This window comes from Pygocentrus nattereri, chromosome 9, assembly GCF_015220715.1.
Source record: "Pygocentrus nattereri isolate fPygNat1 chromosome 9, fPygNat1.pri, whole genome shotgun sequence".
In the NCBI taxonomy this organism is placed as follows: Eukaryota; Metazoa; Chordata; class Actinopteri; order Characiformes; family Serrasalmidae; genus Pygocentrus; species Pygocentrus nattereri.
This window is the reverse complement of record NC_051219.1, coordinates 3,021,890-3,040,636: the sequence shown is the minus strand read 5'-3', so window position 1 is coordinate 3,040,636 and position 18,747 is coordinate 3,021,890. Positions and strand designations below refer to the sequence as shown.

At 45.8% G+C, this 18,747-nt stretch overlaps 1 protein-coding gene and 1 long non-coding RNA gene across 2 annotated transcripts in view; one reads left to right on the top strand and one right to left on the bottom strand.

Moving 5' to 3' along the window:
- The window catches only part of LOC108413402 (protein NLRC5-like), a 133,117-nt gene that overhangs the window by 67 nt on the left and 114,303 nt on the right, over window positions 1-18,747 (top strand). Inside the window, exons 1-4 of the mRNA XM_037541222.1 lie at window positions 1-331; window positions 12,141-12,191; window positions 12,863-13,228; window positions 13,347-13,649. The exon at window positions 1-331 is cut by the window's left edge and continues 67 nt beyond it. Of these exons, the coding sequence (XP_037397119.1) occupies window positions 12,143-12,191; window positions 12,863-13,228; window positions 13,347-13,649 (718 nt within the window). The 5' untranslated portion in view covers window positions 1-331; window positions 12,141-12,142. The remainder of the gene's footprint in view (window positions 332-12,140; window positions 12,192-12,862; window positions 13,229-13,346; window positions 13,650-18,747) is intronic.
- Window positions 16,999-17,730, bottom strand: LOC108413403. Its single transcript, XR_001856754.1, has 4 exons — window positions 17,664-17,730; window positions 17,472-17,587; window positions 17,307-17,386; window positions 16,999-17,210 (listed from the first exon to the last, which is right to left on the bottom strand). It is a non-coding gene; the product is annotated as an uncharacterized LOC108413403 (long non-coding RNA).

Below are 18,747 nucleotides of genomic sequence, written 5' to 3'. Positions count from 1 at the left end.
GAGGAAGAAGGAGAAGCTGCAGGAGGAGCTGAGTGTGAAGGAGAGCTGGAGGAGTCCTGCTGAGGAAGGAGGAGAAGCTGCAGGAGGAGCTGAGTGTGAAGGAGAGTTGGAGGAGACCTGCTGAGGAAGGAGGAGAAGCTGCAGGAGGAGCTGAGTGTGAAGGAGAGCTGGAGGAGACCTGTTGAGGAAGGAGGAGAAGCTGCAGGAGGAGCTGAGTGTGAAGGAGAGCTGGAGGAGACCTGCTGAGGAAGGAGGAGAAGCTGCAGGAGGAGCTGAGTGTGAAGGAGAGCTGGAGGAGACCTGCTGAGGCAGAGCTTCACCGGAGAGAGCAGTGAGTAGCGCCGCGGCTTTAACTGTAGTAGCTGTACCGGTCCGAGTTCAGGCGGCAGCGCTGAGAGCCTGAAACCCGCCCGCTGGTCACTCAGCCTGCAGCTCTGGCTTCACACGCAGACCGGAGAGCAGGAGCGCTTTCGCTTTATCACGGGATAACTTTCGCTTTATCACGGGAAAACTTTCGCTTTATCACGGGATAACTTTCGCTTTATCACGGGATAACTTTCGCTTTATCACGGGATAACTTTATGGCCTACGGGAAAATGGCCTGTCTGGGTGCGGTCGCGTTATTTTTTCCCCCGTATACAGGCATGCCCTGTCGTCCTGCGCTGTGATTGGCTAGTATCTAATTTCTGGGTGGGATGTGAGGTGAAGGAACACAGAGCCCACCTTAAGCTGGACAGCCTGTGGGCCGTGTACAATCCTAACAGGGTCTAAAGCCAGACTTAAACTGCAGTTTTAGAAATCCTGGACTTTGGTGATTCGCGCTGCACGTTTAGACCATAATTTACAGACCAGGCCTATAATTTACACACACACTCTGTAAGTTCACTCTCTGCCCGACATGCCGTGATGTGGACGCTCACACTGCCCCCTACAGGCGGCTCTGCGTGTGGACAGTCCAGTAAACCTGAGTCATAATTTAAAACAGCACACTGCGCTGCAGAGTCCTGAGCGGGACATGGCTGTGTCTCTAACAGCTCCCTGCTCCCTACATAGTGCACTTAGTAGGAATTAAAGCACAGACTCCTTCAGCCAGTCGGTGCATAATACGTCTAATATCTAATAATATGGCTAATAAACAGCTGTTTGGGGTTCAGCCACATGTGCACAGCTCCACACTGGACGAACAGCGCAGTGTTTGGCTGTTTGGGCTGTAATTTCATGACTTATAGTGCGCACTATATAGGAAGGATGGAGCCGTTTGAGATTGTCATTATGAAAGTGAGCTGCAGCAGCTTTGCTGGCCTGAGTCACACTGAGCCCTGAACCTGACAGCAGGCGTGATGGACATGATAAAAACATCTCTGGCCTGTTTTACACACAGACAAAAACACACTGTATTAATATTTATACCCCACAGTTCTGTTCACTCATACAGAGTCACTGTATACAGACTTTAGAGGCAGGTACTGACTCTCTGCCTCACCATAAGGTAGAGGGACGGCGTCAGGCCCCGGGGGACGGCGTCAGGCCCAGGGGGATGGTGTAAGGCCCAGGGGGACGGCGTCGGGCCCAGGGGGACGGCGTCGGGCCCAGGGGGACGGTGTAGTTTAGCTGTTTGTAAAATGGTACTTTTTAAGCGTTTCTTCTGCTGTGAGGTCGTTCTACATCGTTCTACATTGTTATTAATTTTATCAACATATTAAATTTATTACCGTATTAAATGTTCCTTGTGGATGATGGCAGATATAAGTTGTAGGTTCTAAGGAAACGTTTCTAAAGTACCTGTGCTGTACGTCTGGACTGATTCCTCCAGACTCTCGTGAGCGTGAGATGCTTTTGTTTTTCCATTGGGGATTTTTTTTATTGTGCGGACAGTTTGTTTTGTTCCACAGTGAAGTGGGTGTTTCCATATCAGTGCTGTTGATTTTGAGAACTTTCCATAAAACTGTTTGGGTTTTAAAGCAGGTGTGATATCTGACAGAGGGACTGATGACTGCCGGATGAGAAATCTGTATTTCTCGACGCTGTGATTGGTCGCTTTCCATTGAGGAGTTACATTGATCACTGGGGTGCATCCATTTTTAAATAGTTGTGTGGCACAAAAATAATTCTAAAACCTGGGGGATCTAAACCACCTTGCAGCTTTATTTTTAATAGTGAGCTCAATTTTTTTTTCTCAGAAATTTATGACAGTAGTTGGACTGGGTAGGTTGGAGTGATTGGATTGGACTGGGTAGGGTGGAGTGATTGGGTTGGACTGGGTAGGTTGGAGTGATTGGGTTGGACTGGGTAGGTTGGAGTGATTTGGATTGGACTGGGTAGGTTGGAGTGATTTGGGTTGGACTGGGGAGGCTGGAGTGATTAGATTGGACTGGGTAGGTTGGAGTGATTGGATTGGACTGGGTAGGTTGGAGTGATTGGATTGGACTGGGTAGGTTGTAGTGATTGGATTGGACTGGGTAGGTTGTAGTGATTTGGGTTGGACTGGGGAGGCTGGAGTGATTAGATTGGACTGGGTAGGTTGGAGTGATTAGATTGGACTGGGTAGGTTGGAGTGATTGGATTGAACTGGGTTGGTTGGAGTGATTGGATTGGACTGGGTAGGTTGGAGTGATTATATTGGACTGGGTAGGCTGGAGTGATTAGATTGGACTGGGTAGGTTGGAGTGATTGGATTGGACTGGGTAGGTTGGAGTGATTGGATTGGACTGGGTAGGTTGGAGTGATTGGATTGGACTGGGTAGGTTGGAGTGATTGGGTTGGACTGGGTAGGTTGGAGTGATTGGATTGGACTGGGTAGGTTGGAGTGATTGGATTGGACTGGGTAGGTTGGAGTGATTGGGTTGGACTTGTGTAGGTTGGAGTGATTGGATTGGACTGGGTAGGTTGGAGTGATTGGATTGGACTGGGTAGGTTGGAGTGATTGGGTTGGACTGGGTAGGTTGGAGTGATTGGATTGGACTGGGTAGGTTGGAGTGATTGGGTTGGACTGGGTAGGTTGGAGTGATTGGATTGGACTGGGTAGGTTGGAGTGATTTGGGTTGGATTGGGTAGGTTGGAGTGATTGGATTGGATTGGACTGGGTAGGTTGGAGTCATTGGGTTGGACTGGGTAGGTTGGAGTGATTGGGTTGGACTGGGTAGGTTGGAGTGATTGGGTTGGACTGGGTAGGTTGGAGTGATTTGGGTTGGACTGGGTAGGTTGGAGTGAATTGGATTGGACTGTGTAAAATAAGGATAAGGCACGGGCTTAAACAACACAAAAATAAATACATTAATAAAGAAATAATTTTTTAGGTTTTTCTTTCTTTCATTTGTCTCTGGCATCAAACTGCGTTTAAATCAAATTAGGCACCTGAAACTAAGGAATCCTTCAGAAAGGTAAAGTTTAGGTCTCAGAGTTCTGCGTTCAGCTCTGGTTCTTTTTCTCTCGCTGTCTCAGGGACTGTGTTTCTATCAGTATCTGAGCTCAGGACCGTCTCTCTCTCTAAGCTACTGGTAACTAGCAGAGACACTTTCTCTAGACAGACAAAGCTCTTCATTCCTTCAGCTTACTACACTCTGCCTATACAATCCCAAACTGACACGGCTCTTGTTCATAGCCAGGAAGGTTGGCATTTCCACATGTCTTGGAGAAAGGCTTGCTCTCTGAGAGCAGATGTTCCCTGAGCAGAGAAGATCCGCTGTGATGGGGTGGAGGCTGCAGGGAGGCGCAGAAGAGATTTAGATAGCAGTGACAGCTCCGGGACACGCCCCTCATTTCACTCCACCATTGGAGAGGATCATCCTTTTCAGAGAGGGGGGCCTCTCCAAAGAACAGCCGAACTTCACTTATCACAACGTGGACCTTTCGGTTCTCCTCAGATTCTCTGTCCTCATTTTCCTTTGACTGTCTGTGTCAGACTGAAGGAGGGTCTCCAGAGCACTCTTGCTACCTGAACTACTGGCCCTCTGCAGTTTTGCATCCTGTGTCCCATTTGTTGTTGCTTCTTTGACAGCAAGCGCTTCAGCACTCCCCTGCAGTCTGATGCCATCTTCAGGAGTCAAGAACCTCAGCGTTCTGTATCTAAATAAAGCAGCTGCAGTAATAACTGGATTTTCTTTGTCTGCTGAAATAGAGGAAAGACTCCCCCATCTCTGTGTTATCCCTTTTTCTACATTGGTAATGAAGTGTTTTCCTGAGCTTGTCTCAAATTGGCTTTGGTGTACTGCCTGTGTCGGCCCTTTGACCACCTGTGGAAGGCCTGAACTGGTCGTGTACTGCTGTCCACTAAGGTAAACAGCAGCAGTCTCAAAAGGTGCCAACCCTTGCTTCAGTTCCTCAAGCAGCTCCCGCTGCTGTGCATGTAGCTGGCTTTGTAACCAAGCTGTCCATTGAAGAAGAACGTACTTCTTTAGCACTGAAACGTGACGTTAGAAAACATCAGCATTCCTATTCAAACACGTCACTGTCATCTTAAAGAGATCCCACACTTTTGAGTTCCGTAGCCGGGAAGCCGTGACACCAGAGCCTGTCTGTATAACGTCCTGGGGTGTCGTCCACCACCTACCCCGGTTCCCACTGCTGCGCAGGTGCGTCAAGGAACCTGCCGCAGGAGTTCGGAGAGAAAAACAAAGAAAACGAGGCATCGACTATTAAATTAGTCGACTGTTTTATAATATTATTATAATTGATAATAGATCATAATTATATAGTCGACATAATCGTGACTAGTCGACTAATCATGGCAGCCCTCCTTTGAAGATGGATCCAGAAACTCTGGTTTTAGTTGTTCGTTTGTCAGAGCTGGAGATGCTTCTCCGCCGGCTGCTGATGAGTTTTCATCATGATGTGTATTGTTGGCCATTCTTCTCAGTTTAAACCCAGAACTCATATTTAAATGTAAACTCTGCAGCCAATCCTTCGCTTCTCTGTCGGTGGCGCCACGTTCTCGAGTCCTCGCCGTCACGCAGTGAAGCTCGGGACCCGCCCGATGGACTGTGGGGTGAATGTATGAGCTGTGGCAGCCGGGGGGAAGATTTGAGCTGAGGTGTTTGATGCTGTCTGTCTGCTTATAGTGGAGCAGTTCTTGCCCAGGTCCAGTTGTGAATGTGGTGGTAAGTGTGGATCAGTTCGCAGAGTAATTTGAGATGTTTGAGAAAAGCTTGGTCAGTTCATCAGTTAGTGGTAAGAACTCTGGAGGATTTTAGACTTTATTTACTGGCTGTTGTTGAGTTGTGCTCCTTTAATCCTGCTGTTGTGGCCCATTGCAGCAGCAGGTGGTTCAGTGATGATGACGGACAGAAACAGTGAGAGTGAGAAGAGGAGACGCTCGTCCAGGATGTGTCCACACGCTGGAATTCATCTCTCGAAGTGATGAAGCAGGTCCAACTCAACAAAGACGCACTGAAGGCAACGCTGGTGCAGCTGAAGCACAGCCACGCCTTTCACTGCCAAACAGCTCATGAATTCTTTTATTTATCTCCCCCCAAAACTACAAGTAAACACTGTCTAAACTCCATGAATAATCCCAGCCTATCAGTGGGATTAATCCAGTTATTATTATAATTAACACCGCTAGTGTGTAGCGCAGTGCTGATGAATGTCTGAGTGGTCAGTCTGAGTGGGTGAAGGGGTGTTAAAGCATTGAAATGGGCTCCTGGACTGGCCGTCAGTTTTCCGTACATTTGTGATTAAGTTTGTGTGTAAAGTCCGTAATTAACGAGTTAGTTCATATGTTTTCCAGCAGGATCTGATGGTCTGAGTGTGAGAGGCGTGTGGGCTCCACAGATGTGAGAGAGCCTTTATCTTTTGGTGAACTCAGCCAGTCGTGCGCGATTCTGTCCTGCAGCACCAGCTGATCTGTATGTCCGTCTTCAGTCATGTGGTGTAAATGGGAAGTGCACACGTCATGAAGCCCCCTAACGGATAACGCGACTCACTGCCCAGTGTTTATTTCATATTCTTGGTAGTGCTGATTAGTTACTGCAGCCCTGAGGAGTCGGGGGAGGTCAGGCTTTGTGGTCATTTCAGCTCTAGAGAAGCACACAGTGAAGTAAGACACCATTCGTCCAGGACCAACACAGGAACACAAGCGCGAGGCAACACAACCAGCACAGCGCAGACGACACAGTAAACAAATACAAAGCACAGGCAGCGCACGGTGCTGAGAGGGCGTGGAGGAGGAGCATGCTGAGCTTAGCAGACCAGCAGATAGTCCAGCATATATGAGTGTAGCGGCCAGTGAGGGCAGCGGCCTGTGAGGGCAGCGGCCAGTGAGGGCAGCGGCCAGAGCAGCGATGTACAGCATTTGGTTGATACAGTAATTTTAGCAGCTGATGTTGTTAAAGTGAAGTGTGCAAAAATGCAGGAACTGTGGGGAGGGAGTTGTTGTGTGTGCGTGTGTACGTGTGTGTGTGCGCGTGTGTGTGTGTGTGTGTGTGTGTGTGTGTGTGTGTGTGTGTGTGTACAGTCATAAGGAGCTGTGTGTTCTGTATTAATAAAATAGACGTAGTTTATTAATGAAGGCTTCTGTTTACGCCGTGGCTCGGTCCAGTGTCGGCTCGGCCCAGTGTCGGCTCGGTCCCGTGTCGGCTCGGTCCAGTGTCGGCTCAGTAAAGCCTGCGGCTGCGCTGCTGTAAAGAAGAGCTGCAGTTATTAAGCTGCTTGTTTTTTCTTCATCATCATCATCATCATCATCATGTTGGCTGCTGTTCAGAGACCAGCGAAGGAGCGAGTGATGGACGGTGTGAAGGACGGATGTGTTGGATGATCTTTACAGAGCAGAGGGGCTTTAGTCTGTTTAGTCCTCAGTGGTTTCAGACGCTGCAGTTAAACAGGCTTTAAAGTGAGAGAGTAAAGATTCCCACTGACTGTGCTGTCTGTGGGGGTCCTGGAGTTCAGAGCAGAGGGGCTTTAGTCTGTTTAGTCCTCAGTGGTTTCAGACGCTGCAGTTAAACAGGCTTTAAAGTGAGAGAGTAAAGATTCCCACTGACTGTGCTGTCTGTGGGGGTCCTGGAGTTCAGAGCAGAGGGGCTTTAGTCTGTTTAGTCCTCAGTGGTTTCAGACGCTGCAGTTAAACAGGCTTTAAAGTGAGAGAGTAAAGATTCCCACTGACTGTGCTGTCTGTGGGGGTCCTGGAGTTCAGAGCAGAGGGGCTTTAGTCTGTTTAGTCCTCAGTGGTTTCAGACGCTGCAGTTAAACAGGCTTTAAAGTGAGAGAGTAAAGATTCCCACTGACTGTGCTGTCTGTGGGGGTCCTGGAGTTCAGAGCAGAGGGGCTTTAGTCTGTTTAGTCCTCAGTGGTTTCAGACGCTGCAGTTAAACAGGCTTTAAAGTGAGAGAGTAAAGATTCCCACTGACTGTGCTGTCAGTGGGGGTCCTGGAGTTCAGAGCAGAGGGGCTTTAGTCTGTTTAGTCCTCAGTGGTTTCAGACGCTGCAGTTAAACAGGCTTTAAAGTGAGAGAGTAAAGATTCCCACTGACTGTGCTGTCTGTGGGGGTCCTGGAGTTCAGAGCAGAGGGGCTTTAGTCTGTTTAGTCCTCAGTGGTTTCAGACGCTGCAGTTAAACAGGCTTTAAAGTGAGAGAGTAAAGATTCCCACTGACTGTGCTGTCTGTGGGGGTCCTGGAGTTCAGAGCAGAGGGGCTTTAGTCTGTTTAGTCCTCAGTGGTTTCAGACGCTGCAGTTAAACAGGCTTTAAAGTGAGAGAGTAAAGATTCCCACTGACTGTGCTGTCTGTGGGGGTCCTGGAGTTCAGAGCAGAGGGGCTTTAGTCTGTTTAGTCCTCAGTGGTTTCAGACGCTGCAGTTAAACAGGCTTTAAAGTGAGAGAGTAAAGATTCCCACTGACTGTGCTGTCTGTGGGGGTCCTGGAGTTCAGAGCAGAGGGGCTTTAGTCTGTTTAGTCCTCAGTGGTTTCAGACGCTGCAGTTAAACAGGCTTTAAAGTGAGAGAGTAAAGATTCCCACTGACTGTGCTGTCTGTGGGGGTCCTGGAGTTCAGAGCAGAGGGGCTTTAGTCTGTTTAGTCCTCAGTGGTTTCAGACGCTGCAGTTAAACAGGCTTTAAAGTGAGAGAGTAAAGATTCCCACTGACTGTGCTGTCTGTGGGGGTCCTGGAGTTCAGAGCAGAGGGGCTTTAGTCTGTTTAGTCCTGTGGGGGTCCTAGTGAGAGAGTAACGATTCCCTACTGACTGTGTTATGATCAGACGGTTCAAAGAGAAACATTTAACTGGTACGTTATGTGGACGTTCTTTAAACGTTTAAAAGGTTCTTCATTCTCATACAGATTGGATCTTTATAGAACTCTTGACTGAACGACTTTGATGTGGTTCTTCTACTGCATCACTCTGAAGAACCCATTAGTATCTTAAAGTTGAGATTGCAGAACAGCTATTAACAAACATAAGACTTCTCTTTTTATGGTGGAGATGTAGCATAGCCTACACTCTCACACACACACACACACACACACACACACACACACACACACATACACACACACACACAGACACACACACAGACACACTCACACACACACAGACACTCACACACACACACTACACACACACTCACACACACACTCACACACACACAGACACTCACACACACACACTACACACACACTCACACACACACTCACACACACACAGACACTCACACACACACACTCTCACACACACACACACACACACACACACACACACACACATACACACACACTCACACACACACAGACACACACACACACACACACACACACTCACACACACACAGACACTCACACACACACACACTCACACACACACTCACACACACACACACACACAGAGACACACACACTCACACACACACAGACACTCACACACACACACACACACACACACTCACACACACAGACACTCACACACACACACACACACACACACACTCACACACACACACACACACACAGACACTCACACACACACAGACACTCACACACACACACACACACTCACACACACTCACACACACACACACAGAGACACACACACTCACACACACACACACTCACACACACTCACACACACTTACATACACACATACAGACACACACACACACACATACACACACACACACAGACACACTCACTCACTCACTCACACACTCACACACACAGACACACACACACACACACACACACACACAGTGTTATACCATTTTGCAGTCTAAAACTAGGACTGCTTAACTTTAGATCTCTTACATCTAAAGCCGTGATTGTAAATGAAATTATTAATGATTTAGATGCTCTGTGCCTCGTGGATTAGACCCGAGGAATACCTTAGTCTAAATGAAGCCCCCCACAGGCTACAGTTGTGCGCATAACACCTTGTTTAAGTGGCCAGGGTGGAGCTATAGCAACCATCCATACTAAAGCTTTAGGTGTGAGCCAGAAAATAAGATAAATTCTCTTCTTCTGAAGTTCTTTTTCTTAATGTAAGTGAAAACAAATAAGAATTCCTTTTCACTAATTACAATCTATCGGCCGTCAGGGCTGAATTCTCAGATTTAACGTTTTAAAAATGCTTTATGGTCAGAACACGACAAACAAATGTTAAACAGGTGGTCAACAATAGTGCTGAACTGTTTGGCTTCTCAACATCAACTTGGTGCGAACAGCAAACAGGTCAGTAATGCATCACACCGCCTTACTGCCATCAGTCCTAACAGCCATGTCAGAGCACATCACTGTATTCAAACACCAGACGACTGGGTTTCTCTATTCTATCATAGTAGCTTACGGTGTGAACTGCAGTATATCAGTACCAGAAAAACAGGGAATGTTTAAAATGAATCTGATCTCTTCACTCACTGTCACAGGAGAACAGCTGGCTGGTTGCTCCACTCAAACGGAATGTATAACTCCATGTTATACATTCACAGCCACTGCTGAAGATCCATATCACTCGCTCCCTCCCTCTCTAATCATGTCCAACTCAGAACTCAGACATGCACCGTCTCCTGGTGACAGCACAGTAGAGTCGCTTTTACTTGCAGTAGAAAATGCCACCAGGGCTTTCGCTGAACGTGGAGGTGTGAGGATGGTGCATTATACTGAAAATTGATCAAACCTTTCTTTTTGCTCTATTGAGGAAAAGTTATATTGCCATAATTATTGTTAACAGCCCTGCATTAGGAGGGAGTACCTTCTCATACAAAGCCCCCCAACTTTGTAATAGTCTTCCAGTCAGTTTTCTGGACACGGAAACAGCGTCAATCTTAAGTCTAGGCTAAAACCCACTTGTTTAGTCTAGCATTAGGTCATTAGTTTTCCCTGTTAGATAAAAGGTGCAGGTCTGGAGTTCATGGTCATAGAGCATTCTGATGAACTGAGAGTCTTGGTGCTCTCATGTGTTCACTCAAGTTTGCTGATGGTGGAGTGAAGGGGTGCCAACATCTCAGGGAGCCTAATGAGCCTATTACCTTTCTAGACCTGCCGGAGTCTCTGCTGCTCTGTTAACCCTGTAATCTGTGGTCAGTCACTCTTTACAGAACTGACCCTCTGTGTGTTTCCTTTTCTTTGCCGAGTTGATCACCTGCCCATCCTGTACGGCTGATGCTGCTGCTTCTGCCTTGATTGGGTGCCACTGGTCTCCAGTCTTGTGGACCAGCTTGACCACCCCTGAGCTTCATACTGTAAAATGCTGTGCAAACCTCACCCTGATGACCTGACCCTCCCGATGCTGCTGCTGCTGCTGCTGCATGAACTAATCTAATTAACCATTGCCCCACCTGTTTTCCCCATTGTGTGTTCTATTATGTTATACTAACTACTTTGCTATCCGGTGTGGTCCAGAGGAGGATGACTTCCTCTTGAGTCTGGGTTCCTTTCGAGGTTTTTCCTCTTATTCTTAAGGAGGTTTTTCTCGCCACTGTCGCTGTTGGCGATGCTCATGGGAGAATTTTATGTAAAGAAACCTTGACTTGACACAGATCTGCACACAGAGCCTTTTCAGGAACTCAGTGCTGTCATAGAGGTGCTGTTCTTTTACAGATGCGGTTATTTCTGTAACCCAGGAAAAGCTTTAAGTTAAATCCTTGAAAGTCATTCAAAATATCAGTATGTTAAAGTGTGTGTGAGTGTGTGTGTGTGTGTGTGTGTGTGTGTGTGTGTGTGAGTGTGATCAGCTGTGCTCAGTGAACTGAACTGCTGTTCTTGTTTCAGAGATGAAGACTGTGTGTGTGTGTGTGTGTGTGTGTGAGTGTGTGTGTGTGTGTGTGTGAGTGTGAGTGTGATCAGCTGTGCTCAGTGAACTGAACTGCTGTTCTTGTTTCAGAGATGAAGACTGTGTGTGAGTGTGTGTGTGTGTGTGTGAGTGTGTGTGTGTGTGTGTGTGTGTGAGTGTGATCAGCTGTGCTCAGTGAACTGAACTGCTGTTCTTGTGTTTCAGAGATGAAGACTGTGTGTGTGTGTGTGTGTGTGTGTGTGTGTGTGTGTGTGTGTGTGTGTGTGTGTGTGTGTGTGTGTGTGTGTGTGTGTGATCAGCTGTGCTCAGTGAACTGAACTGCTGTTCTTGTTTCAGAGATGAAGACTGTGTGTGTGTGTGTGTGTGTGTGTGTGTGTGTGTGAGTGTGTGTGTGTGATCAGCTGTGCTCAGTGAACTGAACTGCTGTTCTTGTGTTTCAGAGATGAAGACTGTGTGTGTGTGTGTGTGTGTGTGTGATGAGCTGTGCTCAGTGAACTGAACTGCTGTTCTTGTTTCAGAGATGAAGACTGTGTGTGTGAGTGTGTGTGAGTGTGTGTGTGTGATCAGCTGTGCTCAGTGAACTGAACTGCTGTTCTTGTTTCAGAGATGAAGTGTGTGTGTGTGTGTGTGAGTGTGTGTGTGTGTGTGTGTGTGTGAGTGTGTGTGTGTGTGTGTGTGAGTGTGTGTGTGTGATCAGCTGTGCTCAGTGAACTGAACTGCTGTTCTTGTTTCAGAGATGAAGACAGTGTGTGTGTGTGTGTGTGTGTGTGTGTGTGTGTGTGTGTGTGATCAGCTGTGCTCAGTGAACTGAACTGCTGTTCTTGTTTCAGAGATGAAGACTGTGTGAGTGTGTGTGAGTGTGTGTGTGTGTGAGTGTGTGAGTGTGTGTGTGATCAGCTGTGCTCAGTGAACTGAACTGCTGTTCTTGTTTCAGAGATGAAGACTGTGTGGTTGCTGACTCTGGTCCTCCACTGCGCTCTTTCAGGTACAGTAACTCTACTAAAGGACTGAACTGTTAGACACGTACACATTAGACAGAACATCTGACTGGCTGAATCACTACGGAAACTAAAAGCCTACAGAGCAGTTTAAATATTTCTTCAGCTGAATTTGGTGTTTGCTAATGAAAAACAGTGATCCAAAGCACTGAGAGTGAATGAACGTGAGCTGCAAAGTCTGTGATGTGAGTGATTGAGTAGATTATCTGTGGTGTGTGTGTGTTTGAGTAGATTATCTGTGGTGTGTGTGTGATTGAGTAGATTATCTGTGGTGTGTGTGTGTTTGAGTAGATTATCTGTGGTGTGTGTGTGTTTGAGTAGATTATCTGTGGTGTGTGTGTGATTGAGTAGATTATCTGTGTGTGTGTGTGTGATTGAGTAGATTATCTGTGTGTGTGTGTGTGATTGAGTAGATTATCTGTGGTGTGTGTGTGATTGAGTAGATTATCTGTGTGTGTGTGTGTGATTGAGTAGATTATCTGTGGTGTGTGTGTGATTGAGTAGATTATCTGTGGTGTGTGTGTGATTGAGTAGATTATCTGTGGTGTGTGTGTGATTGAGTAGATTATCTGTGGTGTGTGTGTGTTTGAGTAGATTATCTGTGGTGTGTGTGTGTGTGTGTGTGTGTGTAAGTAATTGTTCTGTTTCTCTTCTACAGAGATGTTTGAGGTTCTGTGTCCAGGTTCTCCTGTTGTCGCTGTAGCTGGTTCTGATGTTGTTCTGCCGTGTTCTGTTCGACGCTCGGCTGGTCAGTCCAGTCTGAGTGCTGTGGATATGAACGTTACGTGGACCAGACCAGAGCTGGTAGACGGTCTAGTGCATCTCTATGCTAATCATAGAGACGTGAACACCAGTCAGATTCTTCAGTACAGAGGGAGAACAGCTGTGTTTACAGAGGAGCTCCAGAACGGGAACGTCTCACTGAGACTAACTGACGTTAAACTTCAAGATGAAGGAGGTTATAAATGTCGTGTTGACTCTAAATTCTGTAACGATGAGATCACTATTTATCTTAGAGTCGAAGGTAAAAGAGATTAAAAGTTTTTTTTTATATTTAAAATAAAGTTTATTAGTTTAGTAATTCTTCATGTGACAGGAAGTGATGTCACAGTCACTCATGTTTTGTTTTCTTTAATCCACAGTGATTGGAGAACGTCCAGTGATCTCTGTGGAGAAATATGATAGTAACTCTGAACAGTTCAGTTTACTGTGTGAGTCTAAAGGCTGGCGGCCTCAGCCGGATCTTCAGTGGCTGAACAGTAAAGGAGAAAATCAGACTGCAGGAGATCCAGACTCACACAGTAACTGTGAGCTGTTCAACGTGAAACGGCGCTTCACTGTGCATAAGAACCACATCGACACGTTCTACTGCAGAGCCACAGTGGGAGAAAATCAGAAAATCAAATACACGAAGGAGGAACAGATCAAATCTGAAGTCTTCTATGGTGAGTTACTCCACAGCTGAACTAGCACAAGAACTTTCTGAAATGTCCCAAGAAGCAGCGGTTTTAAATTTTATATGTAATATTTCATTAATTTAGGCCTAAATATGAATTGATTTATTTTCCTTAACTGGGTTTGATTTTGTAAGTTTTCTTCTCATTCCCACCTGTTAAGGCAGTGTTTATTTATAACGGGTCTGAAGGAAAAAGAGCCGGTATAGTCAGACGTGTATCCAGTACTGAGCAGAAGTCAGAGACCAGCCTGTTTCCTGTGTGTAATCTCCAGTAGGGGGCGACACAGTGCACGTGTTTTAGATACTGGGGCTGTGAGAAGATGCGCCGGGTAAATGGAGGAGAGTCAGATGGTCCAGAATATGTGATGATGAGAAAAGTCCGTGTTAATCTGTTGAACACGTTCCAGACGTTCCTAAAGTCAGGATGTTTAGTGGCTCTCAGAGCTGCAGTTCACTGGTTTGGTTTCCGTAGACGGCTCATCAGCCGAGCTGTTTAACGTGGAGATGTTTCTCCGTCGTGAACAGAAATTAGAGCTGTCCCGATTCTGCTTTTCCTCTCCTGATAACGATGCTTGGTTACTGAGTGTGGGCTGATAGCGAGTCCCAGTTCCAGCACTTTATAGTTTAGAATTCACTTTTTAAACAGTTAATTCTGGTGAAAACTGTATTCTGTCTGTCTCTGCTGGACTGAATGGTATTTTGTTGGATTTGACATGATTTTTCTTATGTTTTCAAAATGACAGAATCTCATGTTGTGCATTTATATCACTGTGTATGTTTATATCTAATAGTGAGCGTATCAGAGCTTTAATTGCCTGTATCAGTTATGAAGCTGTGCTGGTCTGGCGGCTCCGTCTGGCGTCTCAGACTAATTTCAGATTAAACAGGCATCAGGTTAGACTGGAAACCTTTAATAATTCCACCTTTTCCTGGTTCTCCTGAGATCAGTCCACCTCGCATGATAAGACAGAACCGTTCTAACCGCGACTCCAACAGCCCACTTATACTAAATCTGTGAAAGGGACGCTGTTCTTTATGATGTAATAACCTGGTCTCTCTTTCATAAAAATGTCAAAATAAGTCCTTTGTTTTTGTTTGTACTTGTATCTGTTCAATAATCTGATGAAAATTTTCGTTTACATGCTCGCTACAAGTAATCCGATGCAAAATGACGCGTATGCATGGAGTAGCGCATAGAGTAAACGTTACCATGACAGCGAACATCCAGTGAGTCCAGTCAGAGTGAGATGAGCAGCAGTGAGCAGTGATTGTGTTTTTAGCTGCTTTAAACTGACGTCAGACTCAGGAAAACGTCCTTCACACGTCCTTATTAAAGAAGGCCGAGAGGAAGACGTCGTGCTCTGAGACGCATAAGCTGGACGTCCGTCCCAACGCCGTCTTTTAAAGATCAGAGCATGAACTTCGTCTCCTCTGCAGACCAGTTTCTGCTCCGCCGTGTTGAACGGTATAAACCTTTCGAGATGACGCGACGCGTCCGATTGGAGTGGAATTGGGTTCATGCGTTTATATGGCTAATATTCTTCTATTTAATTGATTATTTAGAGGTTTATCTACCTTCAGATTGGCCTCAGCCCGACTTAGGTGTTTACATGGACGTATTCTATTTTGGTTGAGCTAATAGTCGGATTATTAACGGATTATCAGGCTTCATGTAAACGTGGCTATTGAGTTCAGCACTTTGACCTATTTTGATTATTTTCTTTAGGCTATTATTTTAAATGTTCACTTCTAGTTTACCATGAACCCAGAGCTCTTTACAATACTGATGATAAACAAACGCCACGGCGTGATGACCGTTCACACCACGGTTTACCATGAACCCAGAGCTCTTTACAATACTGATGATAAACAAACGCCACGGCGTGATGACCGTTCACACCACGGTTTACCATGAACCCAGAGCTCTTTACAATACTGATGATAAACAAACGCCACGGCGTGATGACCGTTCACACCACGGTTTACCATGAACCCAGAGCTCTTTAAAATACTGATGATGAACAAACGCCACGGCGTGATGACCGTTCACACCACGGTTTACCATGAACCCAGAGCTCTTTACAATACTGATGATAAACAAACGCCACGGCGTGATGACCGTTCACACCACGGTTTACCATGAACCCAGAGCTCTTTACAATACTGATGATAAACAAACGCCACGGCGTGATGACCGTTCACACCACGGTTTACCATGAACCCAGAGCTCTTTAACATACTGATGATAAACAAACGCCACGGCGTGATGACCGTTCACACCACGGTTTACCATGAACCCAGAGCTCTGTAACATACTGATGATAAACAAACGCCACGGCGTGATGACCGTTCACACCACGGTTTACCATGAACCCAGAGCTCTTTAAAATACTGATGAACCCCAGTTCCAGTGAAGTTGGGACGTTGTGTAAAACAAATAAAGACAGAATACAATGATTTGCAAATCCTTTTCAACCGATATTCAACTGAACACACTACAATGACAAGATATTTAATGTTCAAACAGATAAACTTTATTGTTTTTTGCAAATACTCACTCATTGAGTTGGGGTTGTAGTTTAAGAGCTTCGCTTTACTAAGGATTTCATACTTTTCCAAACAGGTGATAACTCTATCAGTTCATTCCTGTTTTTCATGGCAAATTCCAGTTTCTTTACCTAAATTCGCAGATGGTCAATTTCCATCAGCCTTTTATGTTTGGAGTTTGCACTTTCATCTGTTTGTTTACCACACAAACACACCAGCACGTTTCCAGTTCATCTGAACACGTCCGTCTATCTAAAGAACTGACTGCCAGTGGTGGCGCCACACGTCCAGCAATGATGGGGCACAAACATAAAAACAGCAGCTGGCTGAGTGATGAAATGCAGTGAGGCCACTGACCAAAATGTCCTTTCATGTCAAAAGACCCTCATACCGTCTTTATAGACCGGTTCAGAGGTGGGTAGTAACCCCTTACATTTACTCAAGAACAGGCAACAATACCAAAGTTTAAGACAATAGGGAAAAAATAAAAAAACACACACAAAAAGTCTCTAGGCCACTGTGGTGGTCATGCACTCCAGTGGAGGGTTTAACACTATAAATGGACAAATGGTTCACATCAAACTACCTTCTGTGCAGTAAAACCACGGCACTCTGGTGAAGTCAAATACCAACACAACCACTGCAAAATATCACCCAACCCCACACTGGGTGCATCCCACCATCAGCACCTTTGGAGAAAACAAACAAAGTTATTAATATCACAGAATAAAATTCACACTTGTTTATTCTAGTTAAAAAAAAAAAAAAAAAAAAAAAAAAAAAAACCCTCTTCCGCCAGCTTCCAATCTCACTTAAAGAGCAACCTCAGGGCTCATGATGCAGTGACGAAAGCACGTCACTCAATTGCCCGTCTCAAATAGACACAGGAAGAACTAAAACAATAACAAGTTATTATTGTTATTATAATTAAAAAAACATACAGCAAACAAAAAACCCACAAAAAACAATAAAACAAAACAGCGCCTGGTGCCGATGAGGTAACCTACAGCAGAGGAATAAAACAAAAACAGGACATTAACTTGTATACAGTCCCTCGCTTCTTCCTCGCGAAGGTAGGCTCACGCACACCCCCCATTACCTTCAAGGACTTGCTCACTGGGGCTGGTCTGTTTTCAGCAAGTGGTACTACTTGTATTCCTCTACTGGGAGTTTCTGTGTCTAATAAAATAAAAATTAGACCAGCACAAATAAATCTACTCTATTACATTTACAAAGTAACACTACAAATTCCTAAAATACCAACCTAGAACGTGTCAGGCTTGTTGCTGCTGTCTTGCTTCCCCAGGTCATAAAGTCTCTTGACACCGCACAAAGTACCCATAAAATGTGCTCTTCTAAGGCTCAGGCAGAGCTCTTGATCTGTAAAGTGTTAAACTAACATCACTTACCAATATTCAACTTTACTAACACCACAAATCACTAAATGTGTACTTACACAGTGAAATCACGACGCACCGCCAAGCTCAGACAGCTAACGTGCACCACGCCACACCATCATTAACGAGCAGGGCCGGTAGAATATAAAGGCACGACCAATCAGTGGATTGCGTCACTACTGCAGTGCTGCATGACGACATCAACGATGCAGCCTCCTCCCTAGACACTCTTCCCCCCACACTCCCTGGTGTTACCACTAAAAGGGTCTGGAGGGGAACTGCACACCATTAGACAGGTCCTACCTGTCACACCATCACTTTAGGACTTTAGGCTGGATTCTTCTGCAGTGCCATCAGTTTGTTCAGGAGGAAGGGGCCTGTGCTTCACGGCTACTTTATCCTGTCCGTCTTTTAGTTTCACATGTTTCATCAGTACAGCAGCGTCCAGTACAGGGAGGTCAAACGTGTCGTCCTCACGGTCACTGGAAGACGTGGACTGCCCTGTCTGGGTTTAAATTCATCTCAAGATGGAAATAACTGGTGTTTTGCTCTGTTCTCACAGCCTTTTACTAGAACCTGAACTTTTGCTTTAAGCAGAACAAGCGAGCGCTGAGTGCTTTCACAGGCTGTCTGTGCACTGATAGCAGCACGTTTGGGATGAGAACGTTCATCTTTTAATTGGTCAATCCTGGAACGCTGTTCTCCCATAAGCTAAGCCTGCCACTCTCTGAATATCTGAACACACCCCTCAAAATCTTTCACACATTTAGCTGGAACTGTGAAGCTCTGCTCCTGACTCAGCTGTGAGCTTTTCTGGCAGATCAAACTTCTTACACAGCTCAGCTTTTCGTTTTAGACAAAGCATCTAAAACGAAGCGTCTTTGTTAAATCCACCTCAGATGCACTTCTGTCTGCACACTGTGGAGATGTGGATTCTGTAGGAGTGGAACCAGCCACACCTCTGGAAAACCAAACTCGGCTTAGTTTCTGCGTTTGAAGTGCTAAAACTCTAAACTTACACAATTACAAACAAAACAAACACGAAACAGTAGAGAAGATCTGAACTCCTCCCCGAGACAGGACGCCACCTTGTGCCCTAATCAGGAACTGAGGAACTAGGACGCACCTAATTCAAAGAAAACG